Source organism: Miscanthus floridulus, chromosome 3 (assembly GCF_019320115.1).
Source record: "Miscanthus floridulus cultivar M001 chromosome 3, ASM1932011v1, whole genome shotgun sequence".
In the NCBI taxonomy this organism is placed as follows: Eukaryota; Viridiplantae; Streptophyta; class Magnoliopsida; order Poales; family Poaceae; genus Miscanthus; species Miscanthus floridulus.
In genome coordinates, this window is record NC_089582.1 from 141,564,350 (window position 1) to 141,584,090 (window position 19,741).

General features: G+C 43.7%; 2 protein-coding genes across 2 annotated transcripts; both read left to right on the forward strand.

The window, feature by feature from the left end:
- Positions 1–1,344: 1,344 nt before the first annotated feature.
- LOC136542647 (E3 ubiquitin-protein ligase RKP-like) lies at positions 1,345–10,907 on the forward strand. Its single transcript, XM_066535173.1, has 11 exons — positions 1,345–1,672; positions 2,673–4,276; positions 5,047–5,865; positions 7,346–7,506; positions 7,866–8,004; positions 8,095–8,178; positions 8,452–8,727; positions 8,829–8,960; positions 9,205–9,404; positions 9,699–9,903; positions 10,029–10,907. Exons 2-11 carry the CDS (start codon positions 2,777–2,779, stop codon positions 10,326–10,328), a joined length of 3,816 nt encoding a protein of 1,271 aa, XP_066391270.1. The 5' UTR covers positions 1,345–1,672; positions 2,673–2,776; the 3' UTR covers positions 10,329–10,907.
- A 218-nt stretch (positions 10,908–11,125) lies between these two features.
- On the forward strand, positions 11,126–17,789 carry LOC136542648 (4-alpha-glucanotransferase DPE1, chloroplastic/amyloplastic-like). The gene is made up of 16 exons (XM_066535174.1): positions 11,126–11,757; positions 13,584–13,646; positions 13,751–13,839; positions 13,988–14,048; positions 14,376–14,454; positions 14,834–14,970; positions 15,060–15,218; positions 15,318–15,394; positions 15,485–15,624; positions 15,739–15,770; positions 15,864–15,938; positions 16,352–16,424; positions 16,515–16,603; positions 16,714–16,758; positions 16,845–16,997; positions 17,100–17,789. The coding sequence occupies exons 1-16, from the start codon at positions 11,251–11,253 to the stop codon at positions 17,202–17,204; spliced, it is 1,884 nt and encodes a 627-aa protein (XP_066391271.1). The 5' UTR covers positions 11,126–11,250; the 3' UTR covers positions 17,205–17,789.
- The last annotated feature ends 1,952 nt before the right edge of the window (positions 17,790–19,741 follow it).

A 19,741-nucleotide genomic window follows, 5' to 3' on the forward strand; every position in this document is an offset into this window, starting at 1 on the left:
CTTTCCTAAAACCTACGATCGCAAACAGATCAGTAGAAAACCGGAGAGGGAGGGAGTGAACCGCGAAACGCACGTGCGACGAGGAAAAGAAAATCGGCCGCGACACGGGAGGGAGGGAGTGAACCGCGAAACGCACGGGAACTACGGGAAAAATCGTGTAGCGTGATTTCCTCCGACCAAAAGTTTTCTAAAACCAGCGATCGCACGGGGAGAACTACGGTGAGACGAAGTTTTTGTGGCACATGCCGGTGTCTCCTCACTTTTTAGTTGCGAGAGATGAGAGATAGTTATCTTTTTAGCAACGAGATGACTAGCGATCGCACGGGGAGAACTACGGTGAGACGAACTTTTTGTGGCATATGCCGGTGTCTCCTCACTTTTTAGTTGCGAGAGATGAGAGATAGTCATCTTTTTAGCAACGAGATGACTAGGTTGCCCGTTTGCTGGTCTGAAACTTGGCTAACACTGGCTGAAAACACTGTTCCGGCTGAATTGTTGTGAGAGAAAAACACTGTTCTGACTAAAAAAAGAAGCCGAATAAGTCGAATATGGGATAAGCCGAACAGGGACTGTTGTCTCTTCGCAACAACAGTTTCAGTGACACAATAATGATAGATAGATCAAATATACATGCTCAAAAATGTTACTTTCTCTATTCAATTATTTTTGTCTATTTCTTGATATAAGCAACTTTGACAAATGGTGTCCTTGTAATTCTTGTTCCAATAATTCAGGAAGCTAATAGTAAATGATTAAGGATGACATCCTACACCGCTTATTGAATATTTGCAAAGTTGGCTGTACATATGAATTGGTTGCTAGTAACTAAATAAACTTAATGGACTTGCTGCTCAAACGGTTGGCCCTAACACTTCAAGCCAACGAGGCTAATCTTACAATTAAGTATGGAAATAATAATAAAAAACATCAACGAAAGGCTAGTCTTTCTCGTGATATTCACTTATATCAGCATGTGGAAAAATCAAGTAAAAGCCACAAGTACATAGACATGCAAAGGGAAGTTCACTCTCGGAGAAAATGAAATGAAGAGTTGAACTGCGATATCCTATTATATCAGCACTAGGTGAGCGTGAAAAAATCAAGTAAAAGCCACAAGTACAGAGACATATGCAAAGGGAAGTTCACTCTCGGAGAAAAAGAAATGAAGAGTTGAATTGCATACGGGCAGCATTTTTCGAACCATTACAAGATAACGGAAATACAGCAAAATATAGGACAATAGAACCGTACACAGCAGAGTATACAGACAGCATGCCCACAATAGAAGTATAGAACCGTATTTTCCGTAAAAGGAAAGGTCTAATCTCAAAAATAGTCTCAATTTTTGTTTTTTTGTTCTCTTTCTCTATCGCGTCGTCTTCCTCGTGACTTCTCCAAGGTGAAACCCTAGCTGCTCCCAACCTTCGCGCCATCGCCGCTGACTATCGCCGGCAACAGGTCAACAGGAGAGCCCGTTCATATCCGGGACCTCTCGATTGAGAGTTTCGCCTCTCTCCCCCTTCCCCTGTTCTGCCGCCTCCCCAATCGGTGTGCATTAGCAGGGACATCACGGTCGGCGATGGAAAGGCGGCGCCGACGTCCTCGTTCCATCCTCTTATTATGTTGAAGTGGCGTTGCGTGGCGTGGAGATTCCTTGACCGATCTCTTGCCAGTAAGTAATCTGTTTTGCTGATCCTGTTTGTTTCTGTTTAATCAGATTCTAGATGAAAATAAGCGAAAATCCCACCCAAACGCGTAGATTATTTCTCGATTAATCAGTAGTAGTCCGCGTTCTCTGTACCGCGAGCTCACGCCCGCGTTTCCTCCACAGCGAGCTTTATTCCTCCCGTCGCCCCTCCCCCGCTCACCCCTCCTCTCCAACCTGCCGTGCATCGCTGCGCCGCTCCCCGCCTCCCCAGTTCGTTGGCCCGTCCCCCACGCCCCGGCCCCGTTAGATCCATCACCACCGTGCTTGGTCCGTCAGACGGCTTCCTGCGCTGCTGCTCCCAATCTGCCATGCGTGTGGTGAATTCCTGTGGCCTAAACAGATGGGGGAAAGGCTACTTTGATTGGTGATCCTCATCACAAGATAAGAGTATGATCATACTTGTGCCATGAAAATTGAATTTGGTCCTCTCTTCTATTGTCAGGCTCATCCAGATCCATGCTTCAAATTGGTTGGTTATACTTTTTGTAGAGAACAGGAGATTAATTGTTGGATGAAAAATTGAATTGGCCACACTATGAGTGATTAATTGTTGTATCCATCTCGATTTCTTTAAAATTTAGAGAATGAAATGCTCCATTTTTTGTCCATTTGATTGATGATTTTATTATTGTAACAAACTAAATTATTATTATTGATTTCAGCTTGTATTCAGTCAACAAATGAGCTACTCTTAACCTAAGGGGCATACAAGTCATTTTACACTGAATACAGAAAATCTATACGCAATAATCAGGATTGCCAAACACCCAGATTTTTTCAGACAATAGATTCTTTAGACCGCAGCTTCTTATTAAATCTTGATCAGATTAAAATTGTCATACAAGTGGTTCCAAACAAGGCCCAAATCTCTTTGTCTTGTTTGTTGCTCAGTAGCTTGATAATTTAATATAGCACATCCAGTTTAGTCACTCTAGTCTAACCTATCCGTCCATGGTTTGATCAGGTTTTTCCTTTTCTCCGTCGTGCAAGATAAATCCTTCCTTTTCTCCGTCGTGCATGGGGTTCAACTGAATCAGATGCTCCACGTTAAGGCCACCCTTGAGCTTGATGGCGGAAGGAAGCAGTAGCCATAGGAGGAGTGCATTCTCCCCTGGGCTGGCTGTGTTATTGTCTGGTGACGAAGCTAAGATTAGCCACCAGAAGTCGCACTTGGTGTCCTATCATGATGAAATTGGGCACCAGGCTGTTGAGAGGACGATAGAGCACATCTTTGATCTCCCTCACAAGTCAGTGGTCCGGCCTCCTGGACCAATTGATACGGGCTTCTTGCGCTCAGTGTTGAGGAATCAAGCTAGAAAATTTGATGTTGACTGGGAAAAATGCATCTGTGGATACCATGGCAGCGTCTTGATTGTGGACAAAGGTGCTGGGCAGAGCAAGGTGGTTCTTGATGATTCGAGCATTTGCGGTAGCTTCAGGAATGTTAGGGGACCTTTACTTATTGAGGGCTCCGCCCCGTTCAGCAGTGCCAGGGCTAATGCCTGTGTGTGGAAAGGAAAATGGATGTATGAGGTGACCCTGGAGACATCTGGAGTTCAGCAGCTTGGATGGGCTACTCTCTCTTGCCCTTTTACTGATCAGAAAGGTGTTGGTGATGCTGATGATTCATATTCCTTTGATGGCCTGAGGGTGACTAAGTGGAACAATGACCCAAAGCCATATGGCCAGCCATGGGCAGTAGGTGACGTGATCGGTTGCTGCATCAACTTGGATGCAGGAGAAATCTCCTTTTACAGGAATGGGACTTCTCTTGGTGTTGCTTTTGATGGAATTCGCAATGTGGAACCTAAGAAGGGATATTATGCTGCAATCTCCCTCTCGGAAGGAGAGCGCTGTCATCTGAACTTTGGCTCACATCCATTCAGGTATCCTGTTGATGGGTTTGATCCATTGGAGGTGCCACCACGCTCTTGGTCGTTTGTGACATATCTTCTTAGATGTCTGTTCCGATTGCTAGAAGTTCACAACCTGGAGAAATCTGAATCAGCATACTTTGAGAAACTGAGGAGGGTCAAAAAATTCGCACCACTACAAGAACTCTTTCGACCAATTTCAGAAGGGATATGTGCAGAACTTTTCAGTGCTATTGAAGTGAGCCAGGGGTGCCTTGAGTATATTGCCTGGGGCTCGTTGACCACTCTACTCTTAGATGTTTTGAGGACTCGTGAGCCACATGATTTCTCATGCCTTGATCAGGTTCTTGACCTTTTCCTCCGGTTCCCAGGCTGCACTTCATTATTTCAGGAGCTCATTGTGGCTCTTTCTTGCATGTGCAAAGCTGCACCACTTGTGTTGACAGAATGCCCGTATTCTGGGTCATATCCATTTTTAGCGCTGGTTTGCCACCTTCTTAGGCATAAAGATGTAATGTTTTTATGGTGGAAAGCAGAAGATTTCGCTTTCTCGTTTGAAGGGTTCCTTACAAGGAAGATTCCAAATAAGCAGGATTTACAGTGCCTTGTACCATCTGTTTGGTGGCCTGGGTCTTCTGAGGATGAAGTTAGCATGACACTGACGATGACAACACTCTCAGATGCAATCAAAAAGGTAAATTCCTTTCATCTCGGCAGATTTTGCTGTAAGCAGTCATTTCTTCTCCTGATAACTAGGAATTCTGTGTTGCACAAAGAATAAGTATGTATTTGTTTCATCCTATTGATTTCTTACATGATGTTAACACAGCAGCAAGAGTTTTGCACAGAGAAGAAGCATGTTTTCATTTCTTCCTGTTCACTTCTTACATAATGTTGCCACAGCTACAAGAACTCCAGTTTTTACTGTTCTGTGAACTTATCCTCTATCCTACCATCGAATAATGTTTCAGGTTGATGATCTATATTCACCCTCACTTGAATCATGTTCTCCAATTATTTGGTTGCACTTGACATGTGAACATCAATGCTACATGCCTACACCATTCGATAGTTTGACTAGCATGGTGTTTAGTTGACCTAGTTTAGAGTTCTTCATTTCTCTTAGTAAACTGCACTGCTGTAATTGGATATTATTGCATTAGTGAACTTATGTGTTCTGCTACCTTTTATTTTCTATACTTGTATGTTGCCTGATTCTCATGCTTTCTGCTTTTGGGGTTGACCTTTCAATACCCTTTGCCCATGTCCTTGCAAGGCATTAGTGCATGGCACCCATACGAGGGTCGACAAGGCACGATTTTTTGTCAAGTCAGTTGGCCTGCAATTTAACTTTGTCATTTGCTTAATAGAATACTTTAGCACACTATTGGTTCTAGATATCTAAGGCTCTCTCCCTCCCTTCTGTCTTGTCATATACTCACAGGCTGCTATTTTTCTTTGCAGATTGAGGAGATGCATCGTGAGCTTTGCAGCTTGGTAATATGCTTTATTCCACCAATGTCTCCGCCTCAGCCTCCAGGCTCTGTATTTAGGTCCTTTGTACAAAGTTTGGTGCTGAAAGCTAGAGGTGGTGATCATAGGATGGTTGTCAATGGGACTTTCAACAACACTGTGCTTGTTTCATTGTACACAGTAATCCTACATTTGTTGTCTGAAGGATTTTCTATGGATTCTGCTGGATCTGCATCATCCTCTAAAGCGAACTGTGGGAATGGTGTTGGATTTCTTCACAAAGGTGGAAAGCGCAAGTTTCCGACACAATTGCTTTTTAGGAATGATGCCTATTACAGTGTAATTCCTAGAATCGGTGGACCACCAAGTATTTTGATGCATCACCAATTTGATGCTGTGGAAAATGAAGTACAATGGGATGAAGGCTGCATGAATGATGAAGAGACACGTGTTACACACACTACAGTACAGAAGCCTTGTTGCTGCTCAGTGACAGATGTTGCTGTTGGCCTAAGACACAAAGAAACTGCTAAGTATGTGCCATCAACTTCAAAAGGCCCATGTAAGCCTATGCCTGAAAGGTCTGCTCATGTAGCTGCTGAGTGCAATGGTAGAGGTCTGAGTGATGAGATTGAAGACAAACCTAGCTCTAGTGCTCAAGCAGAAATTGAATATGGATACCAAGCACTGCATAGTCTTGAAAACATGCCAATGGCAACTCAATCTTCGTCGGAAGCACTTAAAGAAGAAGAGCTGCTTGATGTTATGTTATTGTTATACTATCTGGGCATCTCACCAAATTTTAGGCAGGCAAGTGATATTTTTTTAAGCATACAAACACATATATGTTGCAGGAAGGATTCATATCTTTGTTTCAGTGGAGTATTCATGACCTGTTCCCAACTTGCCACGGAATAAGTTATCTTAGTTCTGTGTATGTTCAGTCACCTACAAACTGCATGTATCCAATCACCTTAGGTGTACAAGTTTGTACATGCATGCATTTTGCCTGGAGAAAATCCTTCGTTGCCTTTGACTTCTATAACCACCCCTTCATTGCCAATTTGCCATCGAAAGTTATAGGTTCCCTTCACTGCCATCAATTTAGAATTTTTGATCCCCTCATTGCCATTACCATTGCTTAAATAGATCTTGTTCCCTTAGCTGCCATCCATATAGATAATTTGTTCCCTTCAATGTCATGGAGGGAACGGAACGTCATTGTGCCATGTACGAGACTACTACCTGGCGCGCGCCATCTTCAAGAGCTACGGCGTGCGCCTCGACGAGCGTGATGTGTCCATGCACCGTGGCTTCTGGGGGCCTGACATGGTTGGTGCGGCTGTCTTAGGCAGCGGCCATGCCCTTTTTCTCCTGCTCCATCTGCACCGATCGCAGCAGCTCGCCGTCCATCCATGAGACGTGGTTGGGGCTTAGCCCCCCTGCATCATCCGTCCCATCACGGGGCCTGCCCCTATTGCGCTTCTCCGTGCCTCGACAGCAGCCTACGCCAATCAGCGGTGGTGTCACCTTGGCAGACGCTGTGAGCTCCTGCAACACCGTGGCGACTGTGAAAACGCCATTCCGTTACCTCAATGGCATTGAGGGGAACAAATTATCTATATGGATGGCAGCTCGGGGAATAAGGTACGTCCATGCAACGACAATGGAAATGAAGGGATAAAAAATTCTAAATGGATGGCAGTGAGGAGAACTTAAAATTTTGGATGGCAATGAAGGGATAGTTATAGATTTGAGTGGCAGTGAGGGAATTTTCTTGAAAATATGTGCCATTTTCATCGGCCAACACCTGGATTTTTTTCTAGATGACTTCACTTTGTGGTGAACTATTGAACATTGTGTCCTCATGTAACTATAAAGAAATCCATCCAAGAATACAAGGCATATTTTGACCTACTCTTCAAAGTTAATCTCTTACCATTGTTTTCTCACAGTATATATTATTTTATCAACAAAACCAATATATTTTGAAAGAATTTCATAGTATATCTGGTTGTGTAATTTTTATGCACTATCAAAAATTCTTACAGGTTGACTAAGTATTGGTCAGAACAGACGAAGTTTCCCAAAATAAATACGCCTTGTGTTTTTGCAAATGGGCAGTATTTACTTGTTCATTGACTTTGCCATCCTTTGACATAAAATGGACCACACGACCCTAGTCAGTCAACGATACATTCATTATCCATTGATACTCAGTTTACTAGGATATTAGTATATGTTGATTTTAATTCAAATGATAGTACTGATTTAAGTTAGTTCTGTACAGGCTTTTTATTTCATGTCTCAGCAGTCGCAGTCCATTTCTTTACTAGAAGAAACTGACAGGCAGATACGAGAAAAATCATGCTCAGAGCAAGTAAGGCGTTTGAAAGAAGCCCGGAATAGCTATCATGAGGATTTGGTGGATTGTGTACGCCATTGTGTTTGGTATGATTTTCTGAAATGATAAATCTTTGTACTTTCTTACTACCATGGGCAAATGATAATTTTTTTCGCATATGCTAGCAATGTTTAGAACTGTGCTGCAGACATGATTTTCGGATTTACTTTTGATCTGGGATGTTCATATTAACTTATTCACAATAGATTCAACTGGTTAGTGGTACTAGAGACAGATGGAAAGCATTCCCTTCAAGTTTAGAGATCCCTTGCAGCTAAATGACTTATGGAGACGTTCATTGATTTATGTTCTTTTGATTTCTATGGTATGTATATCCAAGTAGCGCTATGATAGTTTTTTAGGCCACCGAGTTAATCTGCCGTTTTTTTTCTTATGGTGCATTCAGGTACCGGGCCGCCCTTTTCTCCCGGTGGAAGCAAAGGGGAATGTACGCAACTTGCATGTGGGTCGTGGAGCTTCTTTTGGTCCTTAGTAACTCAAATAACATTTTCCACTATGTTCCTGAGTTCTATGTGGAATCACTGGTAGGTTTATTGTTTCCTTTGGCGTTGTTTTTTCTTCATTCACAATGAATCTATTTACCCAAGAGAGTTTTCTTCTTATTACCTTTGCAGGTGGATTGTTTCCATGCACTGCGAAGGAGCGATCCTCCTTTTGTTTCCCCTGCATTATTTCTCATGCAAGGGCTGGCCTCGTTTGTATGTACTGAATCATCTTGATGCTTCTTAGTTCATTATTTTTTCTTTGAAACCTAATTGCACCTTTATTGTTGACATTAATAGTATTAATTATTGAAGGTTTGCAGTCAATAGTAGCAGCCCAGGTCTTTTAGCTTATAGAGATAAACGGCCTATTTTAAACTTTAAATTATATAGTTTGGTTGAACCAAATCATGATTAATTTCTTGATAGGTTTCAGCATACTCTTCAGTGCTTCAAAGTTATCTAAGGGTTCTGTTTTATTAATAATAGGTCACTCTGGTTGTCAAGCACTTCGATGATACGAGGATAGTGAATCCTGACTTGAAAGATCTTCTTCTTCAATCCATATCAGTCCTTGTACAATACAAAGAATTCATGCTTGTTTTCGAGAACAATCGGGAGGCTATAAATAAGATGCCTAGATCACTTTTATCAGCTTTTAACAACAGATCATGGATTCCTGTTACAAACATACTTTCCCGGTTCTGCAAAGGCTCAGGATTTGCTTCCTCTAAGAATGGTGAATCCTCATCTGCAACTTTTCAGGTATTTTTAAATATTGTTACTTTTGATTTAGTTCGCTCCTATTTTTGTTCAATTTGATTGTTATGCGAACTAATAATTTGATCATCTGGTTTCCTCCGAAGGTTCTACTGAGGGAGACATGTATTCATGAACAAGAGCTGTTCTTTTCCTTCCTCAATCGACTTTTCAATACACTCAGCTGGACAATGACCGAGTTCTCTATGTCCATCCGGGAGATGCAAGATAAAAACCAGGTGGACTATCTTTTTTTAATACCTGTGTGCTGGTTGGTCATAGCCTGCAGGAGTCGTATCCTTTAACCTCTTCTCTATAATGCAGCTTTATAGTAATAAAATATTAGTTAATATAATCGTTGTGGGATTTGGTTGCTCCATTTATTCCAATATGATTTATCATGAGAGTACCAATGTGTTCCTTTGTTCCTCTGGTGTGACCCTGCAACTATGAAAAATATGATCAAGCATCTTGTATTTTCAGGTTGCTGATTTGCAGCAGAGAAAGTGCAGTGTAATTTTTGATATATCATGTTGTCTTTCGAGAATCTTGGAATTCTGTACCCGAGAGATTCCTTGTGCATTTCTCATGGGACCAGATATGAATTTGCGGAGGTTGACTGAATTGGTTGTCTTTATTCTCAACCACATCATATCAGCAGCTGATGCAGAGTTCTTTGACATGTAAGTAAACATCTTAATCTGAGTTTCTGAACTTCTTTCAGAGGTAGAATGTTCTTAGTGAAAGTCTGGTTGGTGTACAATCTTTGAAAGCTACATTGTGTTCATTACCTAAATAAATTGCTACCGCGATTCCTTTGAGCTTATTAATTGAAGCTGATTCTGAGTCAATTAATTGTGCTTCCATCTTGGTAGGTCTATTTTTATGTTTGATGGTACATATAGGAATTCTCTTGCTTATGCAACAAGAAAATAGGTGGGCCTATTTTTTAACCAGTAGGAAGCTTGTGGATGCAGGACACTAAGACGGCCAGGGCAGCATCAAGAGAAAACAAATCGTACTATGATCTTGGCTCCTCTTGTCGGCATTATCCTCAGTCTTATGGAATGTAGCAGCACATCAGAACAAAGGGAGCTCAATGATGTGATTGCAGTGTTTGCCAGCATGGATTGCCCTGCCACAATCCATTTTGGGTTGCAGTACCTACTGAGCTACAACTGGGTTTGTTTTCTTTCTCATTCTCTATTTTGTATCTTATTTCCTTGATCTGTTTGATTTTTAGTTTTTATGTTATTTTGTTTGCTATTTTGTTGACACAGTGTTCCATTATTCATGTATTTCTGTAGAGCAATGTTCTTCGAGGGGATTCCTCCCTTGCAAAGCTAGCACAGCTTGAAGAGTTCTCCCATTACTTCCGACGCATTACAGTGTCTGTGAATGGTGAAGAAGACCATAGCATTAACATGGGTGATGAAGAAGAAGATGACACCTGTTGCATTTGCTATAACTGTGATTCTGATGCAACATTCCAGCCATGCCATCACCGGTCCTGCTTTGGCTGCATAAGCAGGCATCTCCTGAACAACCAGAGGTGCTTCTTCTGCAATGCAGTGGTAACATCAGTTACTAGGATAGCCGATTCCTAAGCGATGCACTACTCTACTCATGGCCCCCGTCGGTATCGTGATCCGAAGGAAGATCATGCCACTGATTTGTCTATCTATTTTGCTTGACCTGAGGGCTGAGGCGCTGGCGGCTCGGAGATCTTTCCATTGCTTTTCCAGGAAGACCGCATTACCTTTGTGCACATAGGTCAGAAACGGTTCTTCTTTTTCCTTGTTTCCTTGTATGTAAATGTCAGGTAATAGTAGAAAGGATTCAATAACATTACTGCAGAAGGAGGTTTCTGTACACGGTGGGAAGCCAGTACCACCAAAAGGATCCATGGAATCGCAATTTTTGTAGGTCGTAGGGAGATTCCACGATTGTGTAAATATGAGATATGAAACAGAAAAAGGGGTGACAGATCAACATCTACCTTCTGTAATTAGCCAAAATAAAAGAACTAGATGCTTTATATTGATCAGAGCTCTAGTCGTATTTTTGTTCCTCCCCCGGTGTAGCGTCAAGAGTGAACAAATTTTCTGTTTCCTGCCCGGTTGTAACATGCTATCAGTTGTAACAATTCAGTAAATTAGCTTCAGCAAAAAGGGTTACTTGTTCAAGCTGTTTCTGGGTACACATCATACGTATACGTACGACAACACGTATAACAGCGTGCAAAGTGAAATTTGTTCGCACACCTAATATTGGAGGGCGGTGTACGTAAAGTCCATGAATGAAATGAAAAACATTGTGGAAGAAGCGTATTTCTTGCAGTATGTATCCCAGAGGCCAGAACCGTACTAGCTAGGATCCATGTGTCATGGGTGGTCAGGCCAGCCGGGACCCTACAAGCGCACGGCACCGTCCACGTGCTAGCGGGGCCACCGCTTCTCGTGATCCGACGACACCTCGGCTCACGGGACCCGTCCGCAGTTCCGCACTCCGCGCGCCACGCCCCCCGACATGCGGGGCTCACGTGTCATTCCCCACCGCCCATATCCCCCTCTGCGTCTCGGCCCCTTCCCATCCCCGCTCCGCTCCGCCCCGCGCGCCTGTCCCGTCCGTTGGTCGCAAATGGTTCTCGCGCGAGTCCTCACGCTCCCGCTGCCCGCCCCGTCGTCCGCGCCCCACCGCCGCTTCCTCCTCCCGCCTCAGGCGGCGCCTCCGCCGGTGCGTGTGCTCACCGTGCGGGCCGCGGCCTGCTGCGCAGCGAACGCCATGGCGGCCGTTGCTCTGGACCCGCCCCCGGTCGCTCCGGACCCCGCCGAGGTCGCAGCCGTGGGCGTCGGGGAGGAGCTGCCGGAGGGGTACGATCAGATGATGCCCACCGTGGAGCCGTCGCGGCGGCGGCGCGCGGGGGTGCTCCTGCATCCGACGTCGTTGCGGGGCCCGCACGGCATCGGCGACCTCGGGGACGAGGCGCTTGCCTTCCTGCATTGGCTCCGCGACGCCGGCTGCTCGCTCTGGCAGGTGAGGTGACTTGTAAGGTTGAAAACGGACGAAAAAAACCCGGTTCCGATTCGTTCCGTTTTCAACTTTCTTCCGTCCGTTTTCGTAGCTGTGGGATCCCGTTTCCGTATTTACGGAAATGGGAAAGGGATTTTTCCGTCTGTTTTCGCGAGATGCCGTTTTTATCCAGAATTGATCCGTATTTATTCCCTTTTTCATCCCGTTTTTAATCTACGTGAGATATGTCTGGAAATTGATATGTTCATAAACCTACGAATCACAAATTATGCAGGTTAACATGTTAACACATGGTATACTAGTGAATATTGGACCGATAATTTTGTAAGTGTATATTATTTTGTGACTTTGTTCATGTATAGTCAAGAATATTTGATCTGTTATTCTTGTTGAGATCGAAAAAATCATCTAGGGTTAGGTCTAGCGGGTTCTCTTTACTGTGAATGCGATACCGAGAGTAGAGAGACAGAGAGGAATAGAAGAAGAACGTGTCGAAACTGACACCGCAGAGGGAGATGATCCAGAAGCCGGGGAAGAGGTCGATGAAGTCGTCGACGTCGGTGGAGCGGGGCGGCGCGGCCGGTGGCTTGCCGTCACTGGCTGCGCCCCTCTCTGATCGGGATTAGGGTTTAGGTTTCGGTGGGGAGTTCGGCTCAGGCGAACCTGGTACTCAGAGCCGCCGGCCCCACCTCTATATATTGCGCAGTGTGACAGGGGCCCTCCAGCCATAGTGGGCTGGACGCCCCCGATCAGGGCGCGGATCAAAGGCCCAACTGGGCCGTTGGGCCCAGTTTGGGATTAGAGATCAATCTAACAATTCTAACTTATTTTTCTGGCTCTCCGTCCGTATTTGTCGGTTTCCGTATTTCCGTATATCTCTATCTGTTTTTTTCCTGAACCCGATCCTGTTTCCGCTAAAAATATAGAAACGGAAATGGGAGAGGAGTTTTTCCGCTCGTTTCCGTCCGTTTTCATCCTTAGAGTGACTTGTGCCTCGCACATTGCTTCCACGGTTCACTGATTTTGCTAGCTAGTTATGCTGCGATTAGAGCGTTATTAAGCGAGCTTAACCACTATTTTGCGGGGCTTAGGATCATGTGACCCCCTTCTGCATTGCAGTTGCGGGCCGTCTGATCATCCCTTCACTGTGGGCTTGGGAACTAGACGAATATGGGCCCCGGCAAGTGGGATGTGTAGGGCCCATGTTATACATCAGTGTTGTTGTCCATTTTTTGCCCAGTCACTGTGAAATTTGTAATTTTGTTCTGGAATGGTAGTGCATGTTGGTTGAAAGGTAAGTCCGCTGTCGGCAAATGTCGATATGGTAGGAAGGAAGCCTTTCATGTTCATTCATACCCATACCAAAGATTAGAAAGAGTTAAAAAATGATTGCTCCATGCCGCTATCGGTTGCACTACATACAAGAGGACTTTGAACAATGACAACGTGCATTTCAAAACTAGTTTTGGAGGCCTTCATGTGCATTTTGTTTATGTTTCTTTGCAGATTGTCTCTCTCAGGGGCCTGGGGTTGTCTTGGCATGTTTGCCGTTGAGGCAAAACTTTATGTTCTGTTGTTTTCCCTTACTTCAATGCAAGGGGCACATTGTAATGATAAGAGGTTTATTTCGAGATCCTTTACTACCAAGAGTGTTGATGGTGCACAGTTTAGGTCCATGCAGAAGAATAACAGTAGTAATGCTTTAGGATATAGTTGAGTTGGACCATTGATATTTATTGCTTCACCCCCACTGACAGTCCTAGTTATTATGCATGATCAACTGAGTCGAGTTTCTGGAAGTTAATTATTTGTTCGGTCTATATTTGAAGGTTCTACCACTTGTTCCTCCAGGTAGGACGGCTGGGGAGGATGGATCTCCTTATTCTGGACAGGTAATGCTGCATGCAAATCGAATTGACTTCCTTCGTTTTGGAGTTAATTTTGTGCGCGGTTAGGATTGGCTATTTATGGAACTTGGATTGGTTTGCATTTGCAGGATGCCAACTGTGGCAATACCCTTTTGATATCTCTTGAGGAGCTTGTAAAAGATGGTCTATTGATGTCAGATGAACTTCCTGATCCTGTGTGAGTTTAAATTCCTTCTTGATCACTTCGATGTTCATTTATAAGTACTCGCAAAAAAAAAGATGTTTATTTTCCTTTCCTCGGGTTGGGTACCCGGGTGTGGATGATGGAGTTTAATTTTTAAACTTATTTTTTTTATTAATGACAGGGACACAGAGTTTGTTGAATTTGACACTGTTGCAAATCTGAAAGAACCACTTATTGCTAAGGTTAGTCATTAATCTTTCCTTTTTTAATCCTTTGTTTAAGTTGTTTTGTATGAGCTTAGTATTTCATAAGCTCTATGGTATGTGGAAGATATGCATGCTTCTAGTTACTTATGATTCACAACTGTTCTCCATTCATGTAACCCAACACTTTGTGTCAATAAAGTTGAGCTATTCGTTTGTTTTGGCTAAAATTGGTACAAAACTGAGCATAGGTGCAGCAGCTTATGTTGTAGTAAGGTTATGAGAAGTACAAATTACTTAATGAAACAAATCCTCTGCTTGATGATTGGCTTCATTAAAAATCATAGATAAATCTTTATCTTCTAGGCAGCAGAGAGGCTCCTGCTAAGCCAAGGAGAGCTCAGAACGCAATATGACTGCTTCAAGAAAAATCCAAATATATCAGGCAAGAATTTTTTATGCATAAACTTTCAAACCATGTTTATTAGCCTTTCATATTGTTCTCTTATTGTGAATATCATATATACATAGTGTCAACATAAGGTAATTTTGAATGACAACATAAGCCATTAAATTAGTTTCACAAAAATAAGGGTATATAAGAAAAATCAATGCTTTCATAAGTACTAAAATGCATCTCGGAGAAAACTGCTGTACTGATATGTAGGTCGATATCAAAGAAGTACTAATTAGTTATCAATTATTTAGCAGCCTCGAGCCATGGGACATATTTTTACAAATGCATTCCTTTTCCTCTCAAAGGGGAAGTAGCAAAGACCCAATTTATATACCGTATAGTGGCTTAGTGTCTCTTTTACCTACAGGTTGGCTTGAAGATGCAGCTCTTTTTGCTGCTATTGACAAAAGCATCGGTGCATTCTCTTGGTACGAGTGGCCTGAACCTCTGAAAAATCGCCATCTTGGAGCCTTGGAAGATATATATCAAAAACAGAAGGATTTTGTAAGCATTTGAAACTATAGTACTTGCTTAGTAATGACTTCTTTAAAGTAAAAGTTTCAGTAGATTTAGTAGCTTCGTGTGCTATGCAGATAGAGACATTTATGGCTCAGCAGTTCTTATTTCAAAGGCAATGGCAGCAGATTCGTACATATGCACAAAAGCTGGGTATCAGCATCATGGGTGACATGCCTATATATGTTGGCTACCATAGTGCAGATGTTTGGGCGAACAGGAAATCATTTTTGCTGGTATGCCTCAATTATTTTCTCAAAGCAATCTTACTTTTATTGTTTGAAAACTTGTAATAATTCTGTTGTGGTTCTTTACTGTGCTCTCTGGTTGTAAAGGACAAGAATGGTTTCCCCACTTTCGTTAGTGGTGTTCCACCTGATGCTTTTAGCGAAACGGGTCAACTATGGAACAGGTATCAATATTTTTGCCAACTCCATATTCTGTATATTTGTTATCCTGTACCACAGCCACAGGGCATCTCTTATCGATTACAATTCTGCAGCCCATTGTACGATTGGAAAGCTATGGAAGCAGATGGCTTTTCATGGTGGATAAAGAGGATTAAACGTGCCCTTGATTTGTATGATGAGTTCCGTATTGACCATTTCCGGGGGCTTGCGGGTTTTTGGGCAGTCCCTTCTGGTAAGCAGAATACATGGGGGCACTGCATCCCCACATATATTTGTACTGTAAACGAATCTGTTTTATGTGAACATTGATTTCCTTTTGCTAACTTAGTATTTGTGCATAGTGTAGATGCAAAAGTAGCACTGGTTGGAAGCTGGAGGGTGAGCATTGAATTGATGAACATGGTATTACATTTTCCTTTTTCAGTAAAATCTTCCATGCTAATACGTTTTTCCTGTTTTTTTTGGCAGTAGGCTGGACCAAGGAATAGCTTTTTTGACGCGCTCTTCAAAGCTGTTGGTAGAATAGATATAATAGCAGAAGACCTGGTATGCATCCGACCATCCAAGTCCTTTTTATTTAATCTACTAGAGAGTGGAGACGAGTATCAGATGCTAGGTCTTTTGGTGGGCTTTTTCTCTTGGACACGCCGGGGAGCTGTGTATCTTTGTATTAAGGGGGAAAAATAGAGCATATCCAAGAAATAATATGGGTGTAGAAAATAAAAAGACTTTCTCATGATTTGTAACATCCGCGGCTAAGTAAATCTGCAAAATTTTACACATTTTCCACTGAATAATGTTATAATACAGATACATGGCATTAGCTGTGAAATGGTGAGGTGTGATTTGAACTGGGAGTTCCTAGCAAATGTCTTGATGCTAAGTTAATTGAATTTCCAGATAGAACATGAGATTCCTTTTTGCTGATGTCTATGTTGTCGCATGATTGCTACTTGTAGGGGGTAATTACTGAAGATGTCGTTCAGCTAAGGAAATCTATTGGGGCCCCTGGAATGGCAGTTCTCCAGTTTGGTAATATTGCTAGGGCAGCACTGAGAGTATACTTCTTTCCTTATTGCTAAAATGTTTGTTTCTCTAATTATATTTGTATATGTGGAATAGCTTTTGGAGGTGGTTCTGACAACCCTCACTTGGTACACAACCATGAAATGGATCAAGTTGTGTACACTGGAACACATGATAACGATACAGTTAGTTCCAACTTCTTTCTTGAACTGCTTTTCTTTTAAAAAGATCTGGAGGACTACTAATTAAGCAAGTAGATGTGGAATCTTTACACAGTTAATGATTTTTTTAACAGGTTCTTGGCTGGTGGCAAAATTTACCAGAGGAGGAGAAGAAAATTGTCAGTATCTCCAATTTATCTTGAATTATTAGAATATTGACAGCACTGTTCTTCGTAATCTTATCTCACTCTTTGATTGATTTCAGGTGATCAAGTATCTACCGGAAGCCGAGAATACTGACATATCATGGACTCTGATTACGGCTGCCCTCTCTTCTGTTGCGAGGACTTCCATGGTAACCATGCAGGACATTCTTGGCCTTGACAGTTCTGGTCGAATGAATACTCCAGCTACCCAGGTTTGTCCGCTGACCGTTTCTGAAATTCTACTTGTACAAATCACGTCTTCTTCTGAAACAATAGTGTCGTGAAATCTTATTATTTTTCTACTTTCCCAACAGAAAGGAAATTGGAGATGGAGGATACCAAGCTCAGTTGGCTTCGACAGCCTCAGCCCTGAAGCAGCAAAGCTGAAGGAGCTGTTTGCGCTGTACAATCGGCAGTGAAGTCCGCTATTATCTTCGAAGTTCCTTTAATAAATAAAATAGGCAACCAAATGTGAGCGGTTTGGCTGCCAAGTTCTATGGGACTATGGTACTCGGCCCCCGCAAAATCGTTTTGTGTTCTGGTTGGCTGGATACGCGTGCTTGAATACGAAGGTCTTGCACTGCAGGTTGAGGCCTGAACATGAAGTATTGTACGCGTATTCCCATTTTTTAACCATTTCCTTTTTGTGCGGGTCTATACAAGTTTTTTCCCACTTCTTCACAACAAGAGTACTACGCTTCAAGGAGCAATGATGGCTTGCAAGACGGAGGCTCATCTCTGGCGAGTACATTTGCCGAAGAAAGACATGGATGTTACGGAGCGACTTAAAAAAAAACTGTTGCCTTCAGCTGACTTAGGCCTCATTTGGATCCACCAAACTAACTATTACTAGCCGTGTTCAGATTTTTTTTTAAAAAAAAAAAAAACTAGTACTACCTGTGTTAGCTATGAAAAAATAGCTAACTGGCTAACAATTTGTTAACTAGATGGTAGAGGGTCCCAGTTAATTTTAGCAGTTAATTGTTAACTGCATAGAAGCCAAACAGGTCCTTAGATTTACTATTGTAGTGCAACTCAAAGTATGTACACGATCTATCTTGTTGGGCGCCGCCAAGGCGCCAACTCGTGTCCTCGATTGTTGCTGGTATATACGGCGATGTCGTCGTCCTCAACCGCGCGCGGCCGTGGTCTCGGGCAGCAGCATCGTCTCGGATCAGTCTCTCAAACTCCTACATTTGTCTACGCGTTCATGCTGTCGACCTCCCAGGACAAGGAGATGACCCCATCCCCAACGCGGGATAACCGACGGCGGCGACGCTGTCAGGATCATGTTCCCACAGTCCAACGACCGGATCTTCTCGTCATCTCGTGGTACGTGACGGCCGTGGAGCAAGGTATCGGTGACGAAAACAGAGCACCTCCACCCCTAGTCCAGAACGCGCTCAGGTGGCTCGCGTGCGGCGCGTGCTCGCCGGCAGCGTTCGACGAGCAGTGGGTACGGCTTTCTGGCGAGGCACGGCCGGAAGCACGAGAAGAAAGAGGGTGATGAGAGAGCTGCTGCTTTCGTCCATGACAGGTTCTTTCTCGCCTTCTCGGCATGGCGAATGACCAATCCAAACGGCCCGGAGTGCCTCTCCAGTCGCCACACCCAGGCGGGGCTCCACGGCAACGCCGACGCCTGCGCCAAACGCTGGCCAAGCACCAGTCTCCAGGCCAGCCATGTACTATGTGGGTGATTTTAGTTTGACATCAGGACACCAAGAGGCCAAGAAGCAAGAGTGCGACTGAGGCGGCGAGTCGAGCAGCCGCCAGCCGCCACGCACCGTTGATTCCTTTACCTCTCCCCATCAGTCTCTGGTCTCCAGACTGAATGCACACCAATACTTTTTTTTTTTGCGAGGCACGCCAATTCAGTTTCGTTAGACTTGTCTTCACGCCGCGCCGACTCCGGTGACAGCGAGATCCGAGCCACAACATCACACGATTTTTTTTAAACAATATAATTTTAATAAATAATTGCATATCTAGATGTTGTTTTTATAAAATTGCAAAACTAGCATCCTGTCGGCTATCCAGAGATCGACAGGACACCTATTGGCTACTAAGATGCGACAACCTACGTGGTAGGTGAAAAGGGCAGGTGAAAAAGTTAAAGCAACATCTAGTCGGCCATCGGGTACCTGTCGGCAACTCAGCAGCCGAGAGCTTCAGTCGGCTCGTGAAGAGCATATAGGTCTATGGACCCATTTCACATCATTTATTTATTTATTGTCTGATGTCTATCCTCCCTTCCATGGCGTGTGTACGCATGTCGGTCACGCAGAGAAGGTGAAAGCAAGGTCACGACTAAGCATGTGCCGTTTCTTTTCCTTCTTAATTAACTTCTACTCTATTTCTCCTTTTACGAGATAGTATCAATTAATGATACTTTCCCAATAACATATGCAGAGTGGGCTGTAGATAATGTTTATAAGAACGATATTGCTAATGTGCAGCGTCTACCGGACGTCGCGCACATGGGCTTGTGGACCAATTAGACCAACGTCTCGTCATTTCCCTCCGCCTTCGCGTGCCCTGGCCGCTCGCTGTTGCGCTCATTGTTTGCTCTCACTGCTGCTCTCCGGGACGGACGTGCACGCTCGTATCCAGCTCGTTGCCGCGCCCGCCTATTCGCGCTTCCTCCCTCCCTCTCTTGCTCTGCGACCTTCATGCCACCGGAGAGGAGGGCGACGACGACAGCTTCCGACGAGGTAGGTGAGTCCTCCTTCGGATCTGAGCCCTCCTCCTCCTCCTTTTTCTCCTCTGGATTTGAGCTCTTCTCCTCCTCCTTCTCTGGATCTACGCTCTTCTCCTCCTCCTCCTCCTCCTCCTCCTCCTCTAGATCTGGATCTGAGGGATGCGGCGTGGCTAGGGTTCCGGTGAGCTCTGTTGCAGTAGGCTTGTTTTGCTGTTGCAACAAGTAATATTTCTTTATTGTATTAATCTCTTTTTTTCC